This window comes from Erpetoichthys calabaricus, chromosome 4 (genome assembly GCF_900747795.2).
Source record: "Erpetoichthys calabaricus chromosome 4, fErpCal1.3, whole genome shotgun sequence".
Taxonomy (NCBI): Eukaryota; Metazoa; Chordata; class Cladistia; order Polypteriformes; family Polypteridae; genus Erpetoichthys; species Erpetoichthys calabaricus.
In genome coordinates this window covers 243,118,213-243,136,796 of record NC_041397.2, presented here as the reverse complement: position 1 = coordinate 243,136,796, position 18,584 = coordinate 243,118,213, and the positions used below count along the sequence as shown (strand labels likewise).

At 41.3% G+C, this 18,584-nt stretch overlaps 1 protein-coding gene across 1 annotated transcript in view; it reads left to right on the top strand.

The window, feature by feature from the left end:
- The window catches only part of LOC114650702 (angiomotin-like protein 1), a 34,025-nt gene extending 15,460 nt beyond the window's left edge, over window positions 1–18,565 (top strand). The window contains exons 6-15 of the mRNA XM_028800505.2: window positions 1,408–1,672; window positions 3,874–4,018; window positions 4,571–4,660; window positions 10,765–10,904; window positions 10,990–11,139; window positions 11,219–11,409; window positions 11,694–11,822; window positions 13,083–13,297; window positions 13,438–13,695; window positions 17,552–18,565. Coding sequence (XP_028656338.1) covers window positions 1,408–1,672; window positions 3,874–4,018; window positions 4,571–4,660; window positions 10,765–10,904; window positions 10,990–11,139; window positions 11,219–11,409; window positions 11,694–11,822; window positions 13,083–13,297; window positions 13,438–13,695; window positions 17,552–17,646 — 1,678 coding nt within the window. The 3' untranslated portion in view covers window positions 17,647–18,565. The remainder of the gene's footprint in view (window positions 1–1,407; window positions 1,673–3,873; window positions 4,019–4,570; window positions 4,661–10,764; window positions 10,905–10,989; window positions 11,140–11,218; window positions 11,410–11,693; window positions 11,823–13,082; window positions 13,298–13,437; window positions 13,696–17,551) is intronic.
- The last annotated feature ends 19 nt before the right edge of the window (window positions 18,566–18,584 follow it).

Here is an 18,584-nt window from a genome sequence, read left to right as displayed (position 1 = left end):
CTCATTTGTACAAGTGAGTGACCTCCTGTATATTCACATACTCAGTGATGCACATGCATTCTACCTCACTGACTCTTCCAGGTGCACAGGCCAATTCTGTTCATTTCATTCTACAAGTAGATTTTCTCGGACAGATTATGCATTGGTGTTCATATATGTATGTGTATCAGAGATTTTGGAGCTTGATCTTCTCAGATTCTGTATTCTGTCTTCGGTGTGAACACATGAATTTCCACACAGAATTTTCGGAGAAATGGTTGATATTTATTTATTACCTGGGCCAGAGCAAAAATGCAATTAAACATAAACCATATTTTTGAGAAAATACAGAGCAAACTAAACTTACTGGTATATCATGTTGCTCCAAATGCAGTTCCACCACAAAAATGCTATTTCTGGCTGACAAGGTTATATTTTTTTATTTTTTACAATTAACTGAGGTGAAAGGTTAGTGTTATGCCACAACGTGAAGAATTCATGTAGCATTGTTTTCTTTGAATTATCTGACTCCGAACTCCAACTTCATAGGGTGTGCATGTGAAATTTGCACTTGGGAATCTTGAATTTTCCATTTTTCTGATAACATGTGAGCAGAGCAGAAGACTCCCTTTCTCACACATGTAGAGGCTTTCGATTCTTACGCGCACACACATGGCTCCCTCTGTATTCACACAAGCAATGAGATTTTTGTAATTCACACTTCTCACATATGGAAACATATTTTTCCTTATTCATGCACATCTTTTCTTGCTCTTACAGGAGAGATTTTCAGGTCTCTTGACATATACAGTAAATACATACATATATGTGACTCTCCACGAGCTTGCACAGAGTCTCACTTTAACAGACATACACACATTCAAAGATTCAGACAGACTTGTACTTGTATGCTGTACATTCATGTCCAAACAAACATACTTCCCCACATACACTGTCTCACTAAAATTCACAAACCTACACATTCATGGGCTCACACTTGCACACATGCACACACGCAAATTCAGACTCTCACACACAGGTACATTTAATCTGTGTACACAGGCAAACACAAGTATAGAGTCTTGTAGACACTATTTTAAACACGCAAACACATTAGCCTCACTGACTCATATACCCACAAAGATGTGCACACACACAGACACACATTCAAATGCACACACATTCACAGAAGTGTGAGCCTGTTCAGAATTTCTCTGCCACACATAGGCGTGCTTACATGGTCACATATACAAATAGGCTTCACACACACAACTCCAATGTGCACACACAACTAACTTGTACAGAATGGTAAGAATAGTATAAAAATGAGAAGAGTGATACCCTGGGCTCTCTATTGGCAGCTGTCTATGTACAACCCACAATAAAGATCACTTGTTGCCTCCTAATAGTTGGTTTTCTGCACCCTAGAGCATGCCAGCCCCCGTACCAGACTGTCACACTCCGTCATCATAGCCCCATGCCATCTCCAGCTTCTTCCATGTCGGGGTCCCTCCCACCTTCTTCTTTGTTTTCCCCATCTCCATTATTGGTGCCAGCCAATCAACACCTCCCTGGAGATGCATTTGCAGTGGTGGCACGAGCTCAACAAATGGTAGAGATTCTATCTGAGGAGAACCGGGCTCTACGTCAGGAACTGGAGGTGCACTACGAGAAAGCTGCGAAGCTGCAGAAGGTGAGTGAATGAAGGAGTAAAACTCAAGTTTGAGGGTATATACAGTGGTGTGAAAAACTATTTGCCCCTTCCTGATTTCTTATTCTTTTGCATGTTTGTCACACAAAATGTTTCTGATCATCAAACACATTTAACCATTAGTCAAATATAACACAAGTAAACACAAAATGCAGTTTGTAAATGGTGGTTTTTATTATTTAGGGAGAAAAAAAAATCCAAACCTACATGGCCCTGTGTGAAAAAGTAATTGCCCCCCTGAACCTAATAACTGGTTGGGCCACCCTTAGCAGCAATAACTGCAATCAAGCGTTTGCGATAACTTGCAATGAGTCTTTTACAGCGTTCTGGAGGAATTTTGGCCCACTCATCTTTGCAAAATTGTTGTAATTCAGCTTTATTTGAGGGTTTTCTAGCATGAACCGCCTTTTTAAGGTCATGCCATAACATCTCAATTGGATTCAGGTCAGGACTTTGACTAGGCCACTCCAAAGTCTTCATTTTGTTTTTCTTCAGCCATTCAGAGGTGGATTTGCTGGTGTGTTTTGGGTCATTGTCCTGTTGCAGCACCCAAGATCGCTTCAGCTTGAGTTGACGAACAGATGGCCGGACATTCTCCTTCAGGATTTTTTGGTAGACAGTAGAATTCATGGTTCCATCTATCACAGCAAGCCTTCCAGGTCCTGAAGCAGCAAAACAACCCCAGACCATCACACTACCACCACCATATTTTACTGTTGGTATGATGTTCTTTTTATGAAATGCTGTGTTCCTTTTACGCCAGATGTAACGGGACATTTGCCTTCCAAAAAGTTCAACTTTTGACTCATCAGTCCACAAGGTATTTTCCCAAAAGTCTTGGCAATCATTGAGATGTTTCTTAGCAAAATTGAGACGAGCCCTAATGTTCTTTTTGCTTAACAGTGGTTTGCGTCTTGGAAATCTGCCATGCAGGCCGTTTTTGCCCAGTCTCTTTCTTATGGTGGAGTCGTGAACACTGACCTTAATTGAGGCAAGTGAGGCCTGCAGTTCTTTAGACGTTGTCCTGGGGTCTTTTGTGACCTCTCGGATGAGTCGTCTCTGTGCTGTTGGGGTAATTTTGGTCGGCCGGCCACTCCTGGGAAGGTTCACCACTGTTCCATGTTTTTGCCATTTGTGGATAATGGCTCTCACTGTGGTTCGCTGGAGTCCCAAAGCTTTAGAAATGGCTTTATAACCTTTACCATACTGATAGATCTCAATTACTTTTGTTCTCATTTGTTCCTGAATTTCTTTGGATCTTGGCATGATGTCTATCTTTTGAGGTGCTTTTGGTCTACTTCTCTGTGTCAGGCAGCTGTGATTTCTTGATTGAAACAGGTGTGGCAGTAATTAGGCCTGGGGGTGGCTACGGAAATTGAACTCAGGTGTGATACACCACAGTTAGGTTATTTTTTAACAAGGGGGGCAATTACTTTTTCACACAGGGCCATGTAGGTTTGGATTTTTTTTCTCCCTAAATAATAAACACCATCATTTAAAAACTGCATTTTGTGTTTACTTGTGTTATATTTGACTAATGGTTAAATGTGTTTGATGATCAGAAACATTTTGTGTGACAAACATGCAAAAGAATAAGAAATCAGGAAGGGGGCAAATAGTTTTTCACACCACTGTATAAGTTTCAAGGCAGCATGGTAACCAGTTGACTTTTCCCATACTGAGAGTTATAGGCAGACTGTCAGAGCTGTGGTCGTGTACAGGTTAGGGACCTGGTTTGGATGCCACTGTTTTCTGTGGAGCAACTGGATTTAAGGTTGTCTCTATTGTATCTTTATAGGAATGTGTCACCATCCATGATCATCTCCTATTTGTACTCTACAGCCTATGTAAAACCTTTGTTCTTCTAATTATCATCATGGTTTTGCCATAATGCATATAGTGCCTTACACTATCAGTTATCACTTCAAACACTAACAATACAAATTTACATAAATAAAAGTAAAAGCAGTATGTTAAGTGACCAAAAAGAAAAAGGCAAGTTCACCAGTGAAGAAAAACATGACAGTTGACTAACAGTGCAGACAGAGATAGACACCTACCTGCCAGATCTTCACGTGTGTCTCCAGACATTCTATAATGTCACCCCATCTTTAATTCCTTGTCAGTTGGTCAGGTTCCTGTTGCTGTATGGATGCTCTAAATTTCTTACCTTCCATTTGCAGTTTGAACGTGAGATCTCCAAGATCTCTGAAGCCTATGACAACCTGGTGAGAAGCACATCCAGGAGAGAGTCGCTGGATATTGCCATGAAGAACAAGCTGGAGGGCGAGATACGCAGGCTGCTTGATTTCAACAGGGACCTGCGAGGTAAAGTGGTTGGAGGAGCAGGGTTTTTACGAGAGAATTATTATCATTTAATGTTCAAGTAAAGAATACAATAGTTCACATACATTTTTACAGTATTTTCACAGGCAGGTTAAGTGATTTGCTCAGGGCCAAACTTTCTGTTTTAAGGTCCAATGATTCAGTCACTATGCCACACTGCCTGTGTAAAGAACAGCAGAAGGAAAGGACCTGCAGGCTTACAGAGATAGGGAAGAGAAGGAGGCGGAGGAATGAGCCCATGGAGAGTCTCAGAGAAGTCTTGCTCTGCTACTCACTCCCTGTAATGTCTGTAAATGATATTCACAATATAGCTATCCATCCATAATGGAACTGTTCATTCCAGAGCCATCCCGTCCACACAGAGATGTGGTATCAGCACTGATAGTCCCTTCCACCATATTCAGAATCTGACCTTCTTCACCATACAGAACAGTGTTGTAGTGGCCTCATCTCAAACAGAAAGTTAGATCAAGAGCTTGGAGAGTATACAGTGTCACTTGCTGTGTTTCTAACCAATGTCTAATTCTCTCGTAGATCGGCTGGAGACAGCTAACAGACAGCTGGCCAACAAGGATCATGATGGGAGTGATGGCCAGTGGACAGATGGTCCTTGTCCCTCACAGGGTGAGTGCAAGGTCAGCATGAATAAGGTGCTTCTGGGCACGCTCAGCCAGAGAGCTGCACATGCCTGTCTTTGAAATGTGGGGAGAAACCCACACACACAAAGGAATGAATACATTAATTTAAAGGGCAAATCTTCATACAGCAAAATAGCCCAAAGTGCTTTACAATTACAGTAGATACATCAGGAAGGGATAAAAAAAAAAGTAAAAAAAAAAAACTAAGGAGCAATTATATAAAAAGTTATTTAAGAATATAAGAATTACACCGTAAATGTCCAGCTTAATAAACAAATACTTCGTTAGATGGACATGGATGAGAGGAAAACAAAATTGCAAGCCGACAGGATACTGGAGAAGTAAACCTTTAGGGCAGAGATCTGGAGGGCCACAGTCACTGTATGTTGTTGTTCCAGTGATTTTGCTAAATTAGAAGCCAGCAATTGCTACTGAACCCAATTATTTCTCAACCAACATTTTTGTGCTTCATTTTAGATTGCCTGCTTTTTAAGATTCCCTTACTTTTAGTCATTAGTTTTTATTTGCTTCTTGTTTTCTTAACCAGTGGCCACTTACCAATAAGATGAAGGAGCCAGCAGCCACACCATCTAAAGCCACTGTCACATTATGCGATTTCCAGTCCTGGGGTATGTCACATTTGGCGACTGCTATCGCTGTTCTCCTTGCCAGACCATGACAGTTTAAATTACTGAAAATTGTTGGCCATGTCACACTTAGTGATCACATGGAAACCTTCCAGCACAGTTGTGCTCGCCTCTTTTTGTACGATAGCAAATAATGTGCTGCCTCCTAGTGGAGCTGGTGCTGTATGAACGAGTTAAGAGCTACAGTGAGTTCAACCACAATCTCGGCCCTTTTTTTTCATTGTTCCATTCTGTCACTGTATGCAAAACACGAAATATCAAACAGTCAAAGTTTCTCTTCGGCTTGTGAGGTCCAATATACTCATGTTCCTATATTCTATGCATTATATTTCTGGATGAGCATTCATTGATTGTCTGCTGTGAAACACTCAGACCCCATACCTGTGGTGTTTGGTTTTATTGCAGACTAGACGGACTGAGTCACATTATGCGAATTGCCTTTGACTCACTAAGATTATTTAAATGAAAGCTAGTTGCGTAATGTGACACAGCTTTAACTTGATCTCATTTACGCCTTTGTGTTCGTTTGTCATGAAGTATCTGTTTGAATAAAATATTTGTAAAGAAACAGAAGAGAAAAAGTGAACAACTGAGATTTACAAATTTGCTCCAGGCAAAAAATTAGTTGGATGATATTCTCGGAAAGAAAACCCTACAATCTTAAGTATTACCCAGCATGGATGATTGAAAGCCATAGAGGTAAGTAGCAAGTTCTGTTTATCTGCCATGATTGGCTTCTAATTAAGTTTGAACAAGAATCCTGCTATAGGGGTCCCATGTCCAAAAGACTGCCCAGTCCACTCTGGTTATTCTAGCCAACATAAATGACTGGTTTCAGTGATATTAGAATGCCATTATCCATTAAATTCTTCCTAGCTTCACAGGTCGGGTTTACATACTTTGATCTGATGGCAAGTGCTGCCAGGTACAACTGCTACGTACTGGTAAAAGAAAACAGAAACGCAGTGATTATTCCACAGAGATATTTTTGATAAAAACCAATCACCATCACAGACAAGCACAATTTAAGAAAAAATTAGAACAGAAATTAAGTAAAAGATAAATTAACTGCAAACTCCTCACAGACAGCACCAGAGCTGGAATTCAAACCCAAGACTCTGTAACTGTACCATTGTGGCACCCTGCGACCTCCGCCTATCTAGTCATATACTCTCCAGTTTAAAGATTTAGTATGGCCACACAGTGGTAGCGCTGCTGCTTTACACATCCACTCTTCTGGCCATTGTCTGTGGGGCGTTTGCATGCTGTTTCTGGGTTAGGATTATTTAGCTTTGGGAAAAGGGACTTTACATCTCTGGGTTTGCACCCAATCCCCCCACCTGCCCAAAGGCAAGGTGATTTCACTCTCTACCAACATGTTAGTTTCTCTTGTCTCTCACCGTCCATTATATTGGACTGCTATCTGTAAATTAGTGCAGGTCTCAGCCTGGGATTTTTGTTTCTTTTTTGCCGTCGCTTAATAACATTCCTTTACTCATTTAGTACTAAGCATCTAACCCATACCTTGATAAAGCAGAATGCTTTGTGGGGTCTCCTATCCATGGGCCCTGCTGTATGGCTGTGTAGCTTCTGTCATTATTGAACCAAGTGGCAACTCTCTTTGGGGGACTTCACTCATTAAGGTTTATGGGGTAAGCCTTTACAACCGTTTGCCTCTCGGGGTGGCTGTAGTGGTTTATTTTAGGGCTACCTAGGGACTATTTTTCTGATGGTGTATGACTTAGCTCCTTTCTCAATGAAGGCCTTTTTTAACTGGTTTATGTGGTGAAGTGGATGACCCCAAACCTCTTGGCTTTATATTTTTCTGTATATTGCACAAAGACTGACCAGACTGAGTTAGGGTTAGGGGTGTATAGTGGCTGTTCTTTCTCTCAAATCACCAAAGATGTGCAGGTTAGATTAATTGTTTTATTGTGTTTATTTTTCTAAGAACAAATTTTTATTGATGAGAATAAAAAATTACAAAAAGAAACATGATGGGTGAAATTATAAGAGAAAAATAAAATCGCGCCGCAGCCATGTGAAGAACAATAATCTTCCACTACATAATAAAACACCAAGATCTGTATGTCCAGTCCCTCAGGGCAATCTAATTGATCTGTTTGGCTCTAATATGATTGGTCAGTTTGGTGTCGGTGACATGATGAAAGAGGATGCGTGTTTGTGAAACACACAAGGAGGAGAAATGGCATAGGAGGCATGCTGAGATAGTCGCCTGCAAAGACGGAAAGTATTAAAGCAGACAGAAGGCAAGACTGGAACCTCAAAAATAATGACAGACTTCTGAGAAGCAGGCTTTACTGGAAAAGTACTCGAAAGAGGGACCGTTCACACAAATGTGAATACAGAGGAAAGGCATTGAAGGTTCATGAAGGCAAGAAATAGCAAATATTTGTAATTATTTTATTTCCTGTCTTCCATGGATACCATGGCTAGTAAAACATAAATGGAGGAAGTGACTAAATGGATTCTGCATGACTTGTCAAAAATGGCAGTGGTCACAGCCAAATTGGAAATGAAAGACAGCATTGAGGATGAATTCCCACCATCATGAGCCACCAGATAGGTAATCACCCATGAGCTTGGTAATTGAAAGCCATTTTCTCATGTTTATGCTTCATTTTTTTAACAGTGTTGAGCGCTCAAGAAGAGTTAGATTATAGAAAGAAGATATCCAAGAGTCAAGAGAAATAGAACAGGAGGATGTCCAATGAGAAGCTAGTGCCACTTTGGTAGTGATGATAATTACAGAGAACAATCTTATTTGGATTGGGCTGAGAGAGAGTGTGGAAAGGTCAGTTAGAAGAAAAATACGAGGTGAGAGATGAATCTGGACAGAAAGCATTGAACAGAGGAAATTCAAAACAGCAAACCAACAGGGTGTGATGGTGGGGCGGTTCAAAAACATTTGGAGGAATGTTCCAGGGACATTTAAGGAGCATAAGTGACAAAGAGGATTAATGAATAAGCCTGGGGGTGTGTGGCAAGATTGGAACTCCAGTCACCGTAAAAAGCCTCATACTGTTATAGTGTGGTACTGAGGTGTCACCCACTGCACTCAGGTCCCAATCCAGGTGGTTCACTGTGTGGTGGCACCACAGCACGCTGTATCAGTGCATGCTCCCCAACCTCTCTCTCTAAAGCAAAAGATTAGTGTGAGACTGTGTGCTTGAGTGAGCCCTGTGATGGCCTTGTGCTTACTACTGCTGGGATAGGTTTCAGCTGCCCTGACCCTGAATTGAGTTTGAGAATGTTACATTAAAATGGCCATCCTTTCCTTTTTAACTCAATGCAAATCATGCACAATGCCTAACTTAAAAATCCCTGATGCTATGTGCTTCTGGGTAGATGATCACTTGGTCAGTAAAAACTTCATCTCCAATCTTCTTGTCAGTTAGCCAAACCTACTGCTACAACATAAAAATACTGTGTTCCCATGCTGCGGAACATTTCAAACCTCATCATCTGTGATTTCTCACCTTTCCATTGCATTGTATTCACATGACTCTCCAGTCATTGTTCTGGAAGGTGACTGTGGATTTGCAGCTTGGTCTGTACAAAAAGCAGCTAAAGATAAGCTGTATTTTTCATGAAGATAAATTTCAAAACTAAATATGACAGGCAAGCATAACATCGCTCTAAATACAGTTTTGCATTTTTCTGTTGATAGAAGTGAAATGTCATTGTTACTGCACAATTGACAGTGTCTGGGAAACTTTGTCTTCTCTGAATTGTCTGAATGTGAGCACCGATTCATAGAATTCACATGTAACTTCCAACTGGGAAGCTCATGTTTCCCAACCGTCCAGTATCACATGACCGCATCAAAAACCCATCCCCGACCTTGCTTTGAAAATTCATCACACCACCATTCACCATCCAGTAAGCCACGCCTACAATATGTTAATATTTCAGCCAGTCGTTTATATATGTAATGGTTACTTTTGTTATTTGTTTTATTCCCTATGCCTGTGTTATGTTCCTTGTGTTTTGTGAGTGGCTCCCCAAGAGTTAGGGCCACCTGCCTAACACTGCAAGGGACTTCCCTCAGCCCTATAAAGGTGGGGACAACCCACAGTCCTCTGCGATTCATTCAAATGTACTTGGGAATTGGCGAGTGATTCTTGTTTCTTTGGGGGGGGGGGGGGGGGCTTATGGTGTATTATTGGACGTTTTGACCATTTGACTTTGCTTTGTGGATTCTGTTTTGGGACATGTTTGTTTGGATTGCCTTATGTTTTCAGGCAACTCCTTTGTGCCTTTTGTACTCCATGGAGCGTATTTTCGCCAAGAGCATTTTTTGTTTATAAAGATTCTGTGTTTTTGCTGTTGTTACTAGCCTGGTTTTGATGTTTTTTTCCCCTTCTAGTGGGAATTTTTGGAGTTATTTTAGATTTTGTGCTTGAGAACCGTTGAGTTCATAATACAATAACAATGACACTCCTTTGGTCAAGATGGAAAATAGCTTGTATTCCAGTGTTGTTGGAATATATTCAGTGCTCCACATAGTGACGTTTCACCCTCCGACTTTAGTGAAGAACACATGGGGTTCTGGTTGGACTATTTAGAGAAACACAAGGTCATTGTTGATTAGTTCTTTAGTCTGCAAAAAAATCACACCATTTTTTTGTGGAAATAAAGAACAGAATAAACATAATAAATGTGCATCACTTAATTTTAAATGCAATTCGACCAAAAAAATATAATTTCTGGCTGACTAGGTTATACATTTTCTTTAATACAATTGACTATATGTTGAAAGATCAGTGCTGTGTCACAACTTGGAGAATTTGGGAGGCTTCAAGTGCATAGTGCGTTCACATGGAATTTTCCACTTCAGAAACTTATATTTATTATGAACTTGACAATACTATCCTTCTTTGCCCACTGTCCTCTGGTCACACTCCCCTTTCCAGGACTTTGCAGTGTTGGTGTCAACCACTAAATTGCTCTACCTGTGTTTTGTCTTTTCTTTGCACTCTGGACACTCAGGCAGAGAATGGCACTGCATTCTTCCTCTAAATATACAAGGGGGAAGCTAAGTGGTCAGCATGGCACGTAATGACACCCCTCTGAACTGACAGCCTATAATTAGCTCCCTGAACTGAAACTCCCTTTGAAGGGATAGAGCTGCTCCATGCATTGGCGTCTCTGAAATGCAAAAACTGTGGTAGTCGAGACGGATGCCTAGGCATCATTTTCATGTGGCAATGATACAGAAAATGATCTTACTGGCCTATACCCCACATTAATGACCTGATAGTGTGACACTAATGACTAGGTCACTCTACTAACTTTTATTTCAGTACCTCTGAACAACACTATTCCTGACGTCTGATTGAGCCACACTGTCAGAAATGATGCCCCTGGATTAACACATCAACAGATGGCCTAAAATTCTTTCTCCTTCTTGGTCTTACAGGCCGGGACAACAGCAAGGAGAAGCTGGAGTGGGAAGTGGCCTCTCTCCGCTCAGCTAATGAAGACCAGCGGCGTCACATCGAGATTCTTGACCAGGCCTTAAACAATGCCCAAGCCAACGTAGTTAGGCTAGAGGATGAGGTGTGAGGGGGGACGGGCATTTTCAATCAGAAAACTTAGTGAGCAGTCACGTGGTTGCTTATGTCTCACTCACATCTCTCCTCAGCTGCGGAAAAAGCAGGTGTATGTGGACAAGGTGGAGAGGCTACAGCAAGCATTGACACAACTACAGGCCGCCTGTGAGAAGCGGGAGCAGTTGGAGAGGAGGCTTCGCACACGACTGGAGAGGGAGTTGGAAGCACTGAGGGCCCAGCAGGTGAGGAACAGGGGAGCCTTTGGCAAGTCCGTGGACAGTGCAGGGTGGTAGTATAATAGCTCATGTTTTGTTCACACAGCGACAGGGTGGCACCCCAACACTCCCTTCGGCTGAGGTCAGTGCACCAGCCCTTATGGAGCTCCTGAGGGAGAAGGAGGAGAGGATCCTAGGACTAGAGGCTGACATGACCAAGTGGGAGCAGAAATATCTGGAGGAGAGTGCCATGAGGCATTTTGCCATGGACGCAGCGGCCACAGCAGCAGCTGAGAGGTACATCTGCCAGTGGGTTGGGAGAGAGGCTGAGAAATGTATAATGCGACCCTTTCAATTATGTTATGGCCTTTACTAGCAGATAGAACATTAAGTCAGCTCCTGCTGTAGTTCTGCCAAATGCTGACTTGTCTGTCAGGAGGTTTTTCTGGCCACAGGACTATTCCTAGCCTGGGCCCAACCTCTGGGTAGATTGCAGTTTCATTGTACTGCTTGCTCTAACCAGCTTTGGGACAAGTATAAACTACTTTGAAATGAGGATGTGTGTGTGTGTGTTTGTGCAGGGACACAACGATCATTAATCACTCTCGGAATGGCAGCTACAGCGAGAACTGTCAAGAAGCACGTGGCATCTGGCAAGAAGAGGAAGAGATCTCATTGGCTGGCCGCCGTTGTCAGGACATGGAGCATAGGTAAGGGAGGACCAGAGCTGCCAACTTGGCCTATTGATGTGATAATGACTGTAACACAAATGATTCATATTTATAGTCCTCACAGGTGGCGCAGTGGTAGTGCTGCTGCTTTGCAGTAAGGAGACTGTGGAAGATTGTGGGTTCGCTTCCCGGTTCCTCCCTGTGTGGATAGCGCTTTGAGTACTAAGAAAAGTGCTATATAAATGTAATGAATTATTATTATTATTATATTGCTTTTCTACTACCAAGATTTCATGGGTATCCTCAAATCATGCTTCCTATAAGACTGCACATTGCCAGTGAGTCGAGCAGAATTTAAATAGACTTTAACAAGTGCCATCAATACAAGCTGTGCCCATGGCATATCCTGACATTGTGACATATCACCTCACCTTGTGTCCTCCAAAGGGCTAATGGATAAAACATTTCAAATTAAAGTAATTTTACTCTGTAGTCCAGACCATACCACTTCAACCAGTGCCTGCCTGCTGTTTTGTTACTGACTTTTAATGTGTTCAAGACTCACGCCACTTCTCAGTGTGATTTCTGGAGCATCCTATTTCCTTCCCTATGCATTCATTCATCTTAACTTCATGCTGAACTAATATCTACCTAGTATTCCACTAAACTCGGTCAACCAAGATCCATTGGTCAAACCCTATTTCCTAGGGTGCACTAGACATTTATCTCCCAAGGTTCAAGTTAAGGCTTCAAGCATGGGATGAACAGCTCTCTCATTTGCATCAAACATTAGGCTAGCCTAAATGTTGATTTCATTTTATGACTAATTTTTTTGATCTAATGTTTCACAATAAGTGCTCACTGCTGTGTTTATTTGTACTAAGTTTATGTTTAATGACAGTGTTCTTTACAAAAACTGAACTGAATTGAATCAAGTACCTGAAAAGAGAAGTTACTCCCAGTTTCACTTTGTTCACTGTCCATCTGGGGTTATCGAAGTCTAGACACTTACTTGATTCAAATCCCCTTGTGTGGCTTTATTCTAAGTTTTGCCTTGCAATTCAGGAACACATTTCCATTTTCAGGTTTAGCCATTGTCCTCTGATCACCTCACTCATAATTTCAGACAAAGTGGTTTCATATCCTTGTTTTCTTGGGTAACCCTGTGAATACAGAAATTCAGTCCAGGTGGTTTTCAATAGAGATTACCACTTTGTCACAGGCCAATTAAGCTCAGCTTTGTACTTATCTGTATGTTAAAATTGTTCAGATATTTCTTTTTGCTTTACTCTACTGCAGAATCAAGAACCTCCATGCTCAGATTATTGAGAAGGATGCTATGATCAAGGTGCTTCAGCAGCGTTCCAGGAAGATAGACGCTGCTACTCTTCGTCCTGCCAGATCTGTTCCTTCCATTTCAGCAGCTGCAGGCCAGCATTTACGACAAAACTCCCAGACCAGCAGCCAGATTCCTGGGGAGAAGAAAGAAGAACGGACTTGGAAGGGCAGTGTGGGTGAGCAAATTGCCACTGCTAGGTGGCCTGTGCAGCACAGGCTCTGCCAGCCTATTATTGTACTCCATTCATCACGAGGGGTGTGGAGGGATGTTATTTGTCACTTTCTTAAGCATTGCTACCTGTGACTGTGTTCATAGGTCGTCTGCTGGGCAAGGAGAATGCTGATCATCCTCACCCAGTTCCGCAGCTGCCCACTCTCTCCTCCACCTTTCCTCCCAGCCCACTCATTTCAACTCACGTGAAAACAGGAAGTAAAGACAACAGCACACAGACAGACAAAAGTCCTGAAGCCCCCAGGAGCAACCATATGGCTAGCAGAATTCGGCTCAGCAACACACCTACAGGAAGCCCAGTTCTGAGGCACCAGCTTGGTAAATTGACTACAGAAAAACTGGGTAAGTGCATTTGCAGTTGCTGCCTTGTACAGAAGGTCTGATTTTGGCATCTTAAGTCAATTAATTTAGAAATCAGGAGTACTGATCATTCTGCTGGTCTCTCACCATGGCCACAAAACAGTGTAATTTGCTTATTTTTTGACCTACTAAATCCTGTTTGGCAGTGCATTGAGACAAAACCTGGCAGCAGTAGACACAAGGCAGGGAGAACTTAATGACAAATTGTCATTTTGACGCTGACCATACACAGCACTATGGATATTAGGATCTGGGGTAGGTTCCAGAATTGTGCCTCATGTTGTCTGTCTAGGCTGCAGCACCCCAAAACACAACTGAGTTCCATAAAGATGGAGAGAATGTATTGTAGGGCAACACAGTGGCACAGTGGATACAGTCCTGGGGCCTTATGTATAAATGGTGCGTACGCACAAAAATGTTGCGTGAGAACATTTCCACATTCAAATCACGATGTATAAAACCTAAACTTTGCGTAAAGCCACGCACATTTCCACGGTAGCTCATACCCTGGTGTATGCAAGTTCTCCGCTCGGTTTTGCAGACTGGCGGCACCCAGCATCAAAGCAGTGCTACTGTTCCTATGTGGTTTCCCTTTACGTTTCCATGTTCAAATCACGATGTATAAAACCTAAACTTTGCGTAAAGCCACGCACATTTCCACGGTAGCTCATACCCTGGCGTATGCAAGTTCTCCACTTAGTTTTGCAGACTGGCGGCACCCAGCATCAAAGCAGTGCTACTGTTTCTGTGTGGTTTCCCTTTCTTTTTTAGATCCACATCCCTGACGCGGCTTTATAAAAACACTGAAATGAACTGCATATTGTTTATTAGTTTAATGCATCTGATTGTAATTAACCTGTAACAATATAATGGTCCACAGAATGGTAAAAACTATTCCAAATACCATAACTGCTTTAGCGTGAATACTCTCACTTCACCTTCTTCTTCCTCTTTCAGCTGTTCCTGTTAGGTGTTGCCACATCGGATCATCTTTTTCCATATTACTCTCACTGCACCACTCGGAGTATTTATATCACTGTATCCGAGTGTGAATCACAGCTGTACAGCAGCTGATCGGAAAGAGAATTATCGGTATACAGCATCAAGCACACGCTGCCTCAGCCATGCTGTCTATTGAACTGCTCTCATAAGGCAAATGCTTCAGAGTCTTTCCTGTACAGACCTGGCGGTTCACAAACAGTTTCATCCCAAGCACTCTAAATGCACTCAATCAGTCCATCAAGTGCTCCTTGTAGAACTGTTCGTACTTATAAGTACAATTACCTCACTGTAAACTTGCAGTACAGTTATAATATTGCACAACCTGAGTCACTTTATAAAGCGTTTATTTACATATGACTATCATTTTTAAGATGAAATGCAGCAAAATATGTTTATTATATTATACAGATAAAACTAACTTAATTTGAATAATCTATATTGTTAATAATTAAACATGTAAGGACACAGTGTTGCAGCGCTAACGAGCCGCTGGCGCTTCGTTCATGGATTATTCCTGCCTCGTGCTGTATTTTTGATGGTGCTGACATGACACTGGAAGGGTTGATGGATAGGATAATTAAACATGTACTACGAAGATATTTCAATGTTCCTTAAAAGTTTTGAAGAATCGGCATTCTAAGCTTACAGATGGCATCACGTCTATTACAGAGCCGATTGTATGGCGATTGGGTATTTGGAGAAAGAAAAGTAAGGACAGGAATTGGGAGTTAGTACGTTTGAAAGAGACAGTACTGCTGCAATAAAGTATTTCATCGATGGTCGCGCATGGCGCAGCAAGCATCTTGCGTGAGACATGAACAATCACTGTGCCACCGTGTTTCCATGTTTAATAACATGCTTTAACTCCTATCATCACGAAAATGATATCACGTATACATCTCAGTATTTTAATTATTCAGAGAGCTGTAATATCACGAATGTAATGGATTCTGTGTCCTGTCGGAGGAAGAGAAAGCCCGGAAGCACATAGTGATTCACACCCACAGAGCACATAGAAGATCAAATACAAAACATTTAACATGCTGCTTTAGTTATGATGGAATTTGAGAAACTAGTAAATTAAAGAATTTTAACATGAAGTTTATGATGTTCTACTTTAATGAGAAAATAAACTACATGATTAAAGTGGAAATTTAGAGATTAAAGTTGACATTTCGTGCTTTTTTCCCCCACCGTGTGCCTTTTTTTTTTCTCTGTACCCTAATAAGCTTTCATATGACACTCAGACAGTGGGCTATGACTCGCTTTTTCACGGCAACTTTGATATGTGACAACTTCTTTTTTATTTCGGGCACTGTGCGACTTTGTGAATTTGAGCTTTCGAGTTTCTCCGACACGCTATGTCACTTGATCAACTTCCTTTTGTTGTTTATACCACTGTCTAAACCAACAAATAGTAAGTTTTTCCTTGCCTCCACTTGGTATTCGCTGAAATTCTATTTTCCCTCTTACTTCCCTCTTACTTTTGCCATTGCCTTTTCATAAAATGCTGAGCTTAAGGGCGATTTATATTGATTTGCATATTCAAAGAGGCATAATTCTGGGAGGAGTTGGAGTGGGGCAGCAGGCGTGCACATGTGTTACTTTTCACACTAAACGGGATTTATGGAGCAGAAGAACGTGGAAGTTGGCATTTGCACAGATTTATGCATCTGGGTTTTTTTGTGCGTAAGCCCATTTCCGCTTTTGTGCTTACGTCATGTTATAGTGCAAATTCTACGCACGGCATTATGCATGAGGCCCCTGCTCTCCAATCGTTGCCCTGCTATTGATTTATTTTCCTTTTTCATTTCCACATCCAAAGAATGTGCCCATGGTCGCCATAAATTGTGGCTCCCTCTCCAAGATTGGTTGTTGCTTGTGGATCTCCAAATTTTGACAGTTGTGGATGTGGGTTTGGAGAATAATTAAATATACGGATGGGGTGAGTGTAAGCTACTGAGTTTTTAGTTTAACAAAGAAAAAGAAAAACTGGACATATTTTCTGAAAAACCACTGCCACTTCATTCTTTTGGTTTTTCCCCTATTGTAACAGCACATCACATCCCCATTACAGATTTAATCATCAGATGTCTTTTATATGAAAAATAAAAAAATTACTGTTACAAAGGTCATTTTTGCTTTTAATTAAGAGTTGTGCAGCTCAAGCTAATGTATGCTGCCTATTTCTCCGCCAGGCCCACAACCATAGTAAATATCTTTGCCTATTGAAGATGCACGTGTGGTTGCTGAATATTTACACTAGGGTAAATCTTAAAGTAAGGTCAATTTCAGCAGTTTTCACTTCTTTTGCCCAAAGAAATCTGACTACAGCTAGCACTTTGAGCTACATTATTTGTATGAAAATGTGCTATATAAATAAATGTTGTTGCTGCTGCTGAACATTGGTACAATCCCGTAGCAGAACGTCCATGTTCTTTGAACTTTGACTTCACCTAGGCTAACAGCAGAGTGCTGCACCGTGTATGGTCAAACTACCCTTAAGCCATCGCGAACTTATTCCGTCAGCTTTTATCTGTTGAGGTTAACACATAATTTTCTAATTCCTTTTACTTTTTGATTTACCCTTGTACAAAAACATTCTAACCTTTATTTTCTTGTCAATGTACATTTATGCATATGACGTGAAGAAGTCGAGACACATTTAAAAGCATATTCAACTGTGTTCACTTCATCTCCTAATACAACATAGTCAAACTTGAGGCTCTTTGGGGTGCATGTCTATCCTGAAAGAATCAGAACAGCATTGTTACAAAAATACTTTCTCCCTAAGTCAAAATTATATGTATAATGTTTTCTTCTTTGCACCCAACAGATGCTTCTCCATCTCTCATGAAGTATGCCAACAGTAAGCCTTTAGGCACACGACCTGATCTGCCAGACACAGAAGTTGTGGAGATTCTCATCTAGGAAGCCAAGTGGATACGCAGCTCCTTAAGGGACTGAGTAAATGAAAGCTGGAGCACGAGGATGTAGCAGTCAGAGGAGTAAAGGTGTGGTTGGGGTAATGATGAGGAAGGTGCATGGAGGAGCAAAACTTAAGTGGATTCAGACAGTAAGAAGACCCCTGCTATATGGTGGAGTAGAAAGAAACAGGACATTGGTATTTTATGACAATCAAAGAATCGCTTGACTATTTTATTTTATTTGAATTTATGTGCAGTCTTAAGTTTCCCAGTTTTGTGGGGTAATTTCAATAACAGAAGACTACTGTGAGAGCAGTTTGATCATCAGAGAAGGATGTATTAAAGGTAGTCGTAAGAGGACTCGGGACTATTCCATCCATGTATTTGGACCAGTTTGGGAAAAGAGATTACTCACTGCAATCACTTTAGAGCTTATCTATGGATACTGCACATTTCCCAGCTTGTAAGTCAATCAAAAACAATTGCTGTTTCCATGGCTCAACACATGCATACCTAGTACTTTCACTTCAAACAAGACATTACAAAATGCCCAATGCAATACTTGCTTAAAAGGAAACCGAATGGATTCGAAATGCATAAGACCTGTCTGTGTCATAGCAATAATACTGGGCATCAACAGCTCTAGCCACTGTGTGTGTGTGTGTGTGAGCACTAGGATTTGGAAAAACAACTGGGTACCAAGCGTCACATTACATGATCAAGTCCAATGGCTGCAGTCTTAAGTGCACATGGGGAGTTACATCTCACTGTAATCTTTACAGAAAGCCATGTACGGACTATACTGTTAATTCACATGAAGGTGTAAAGTTTGACAAAATTCATTCTAGTGACTGTTGTGGGTAAAGGTGATTTTATAATATTTTTATATAAACATGGAAGAAATATTAAAATTTAAAAATGTAGTAGTGAACTGATTAATGA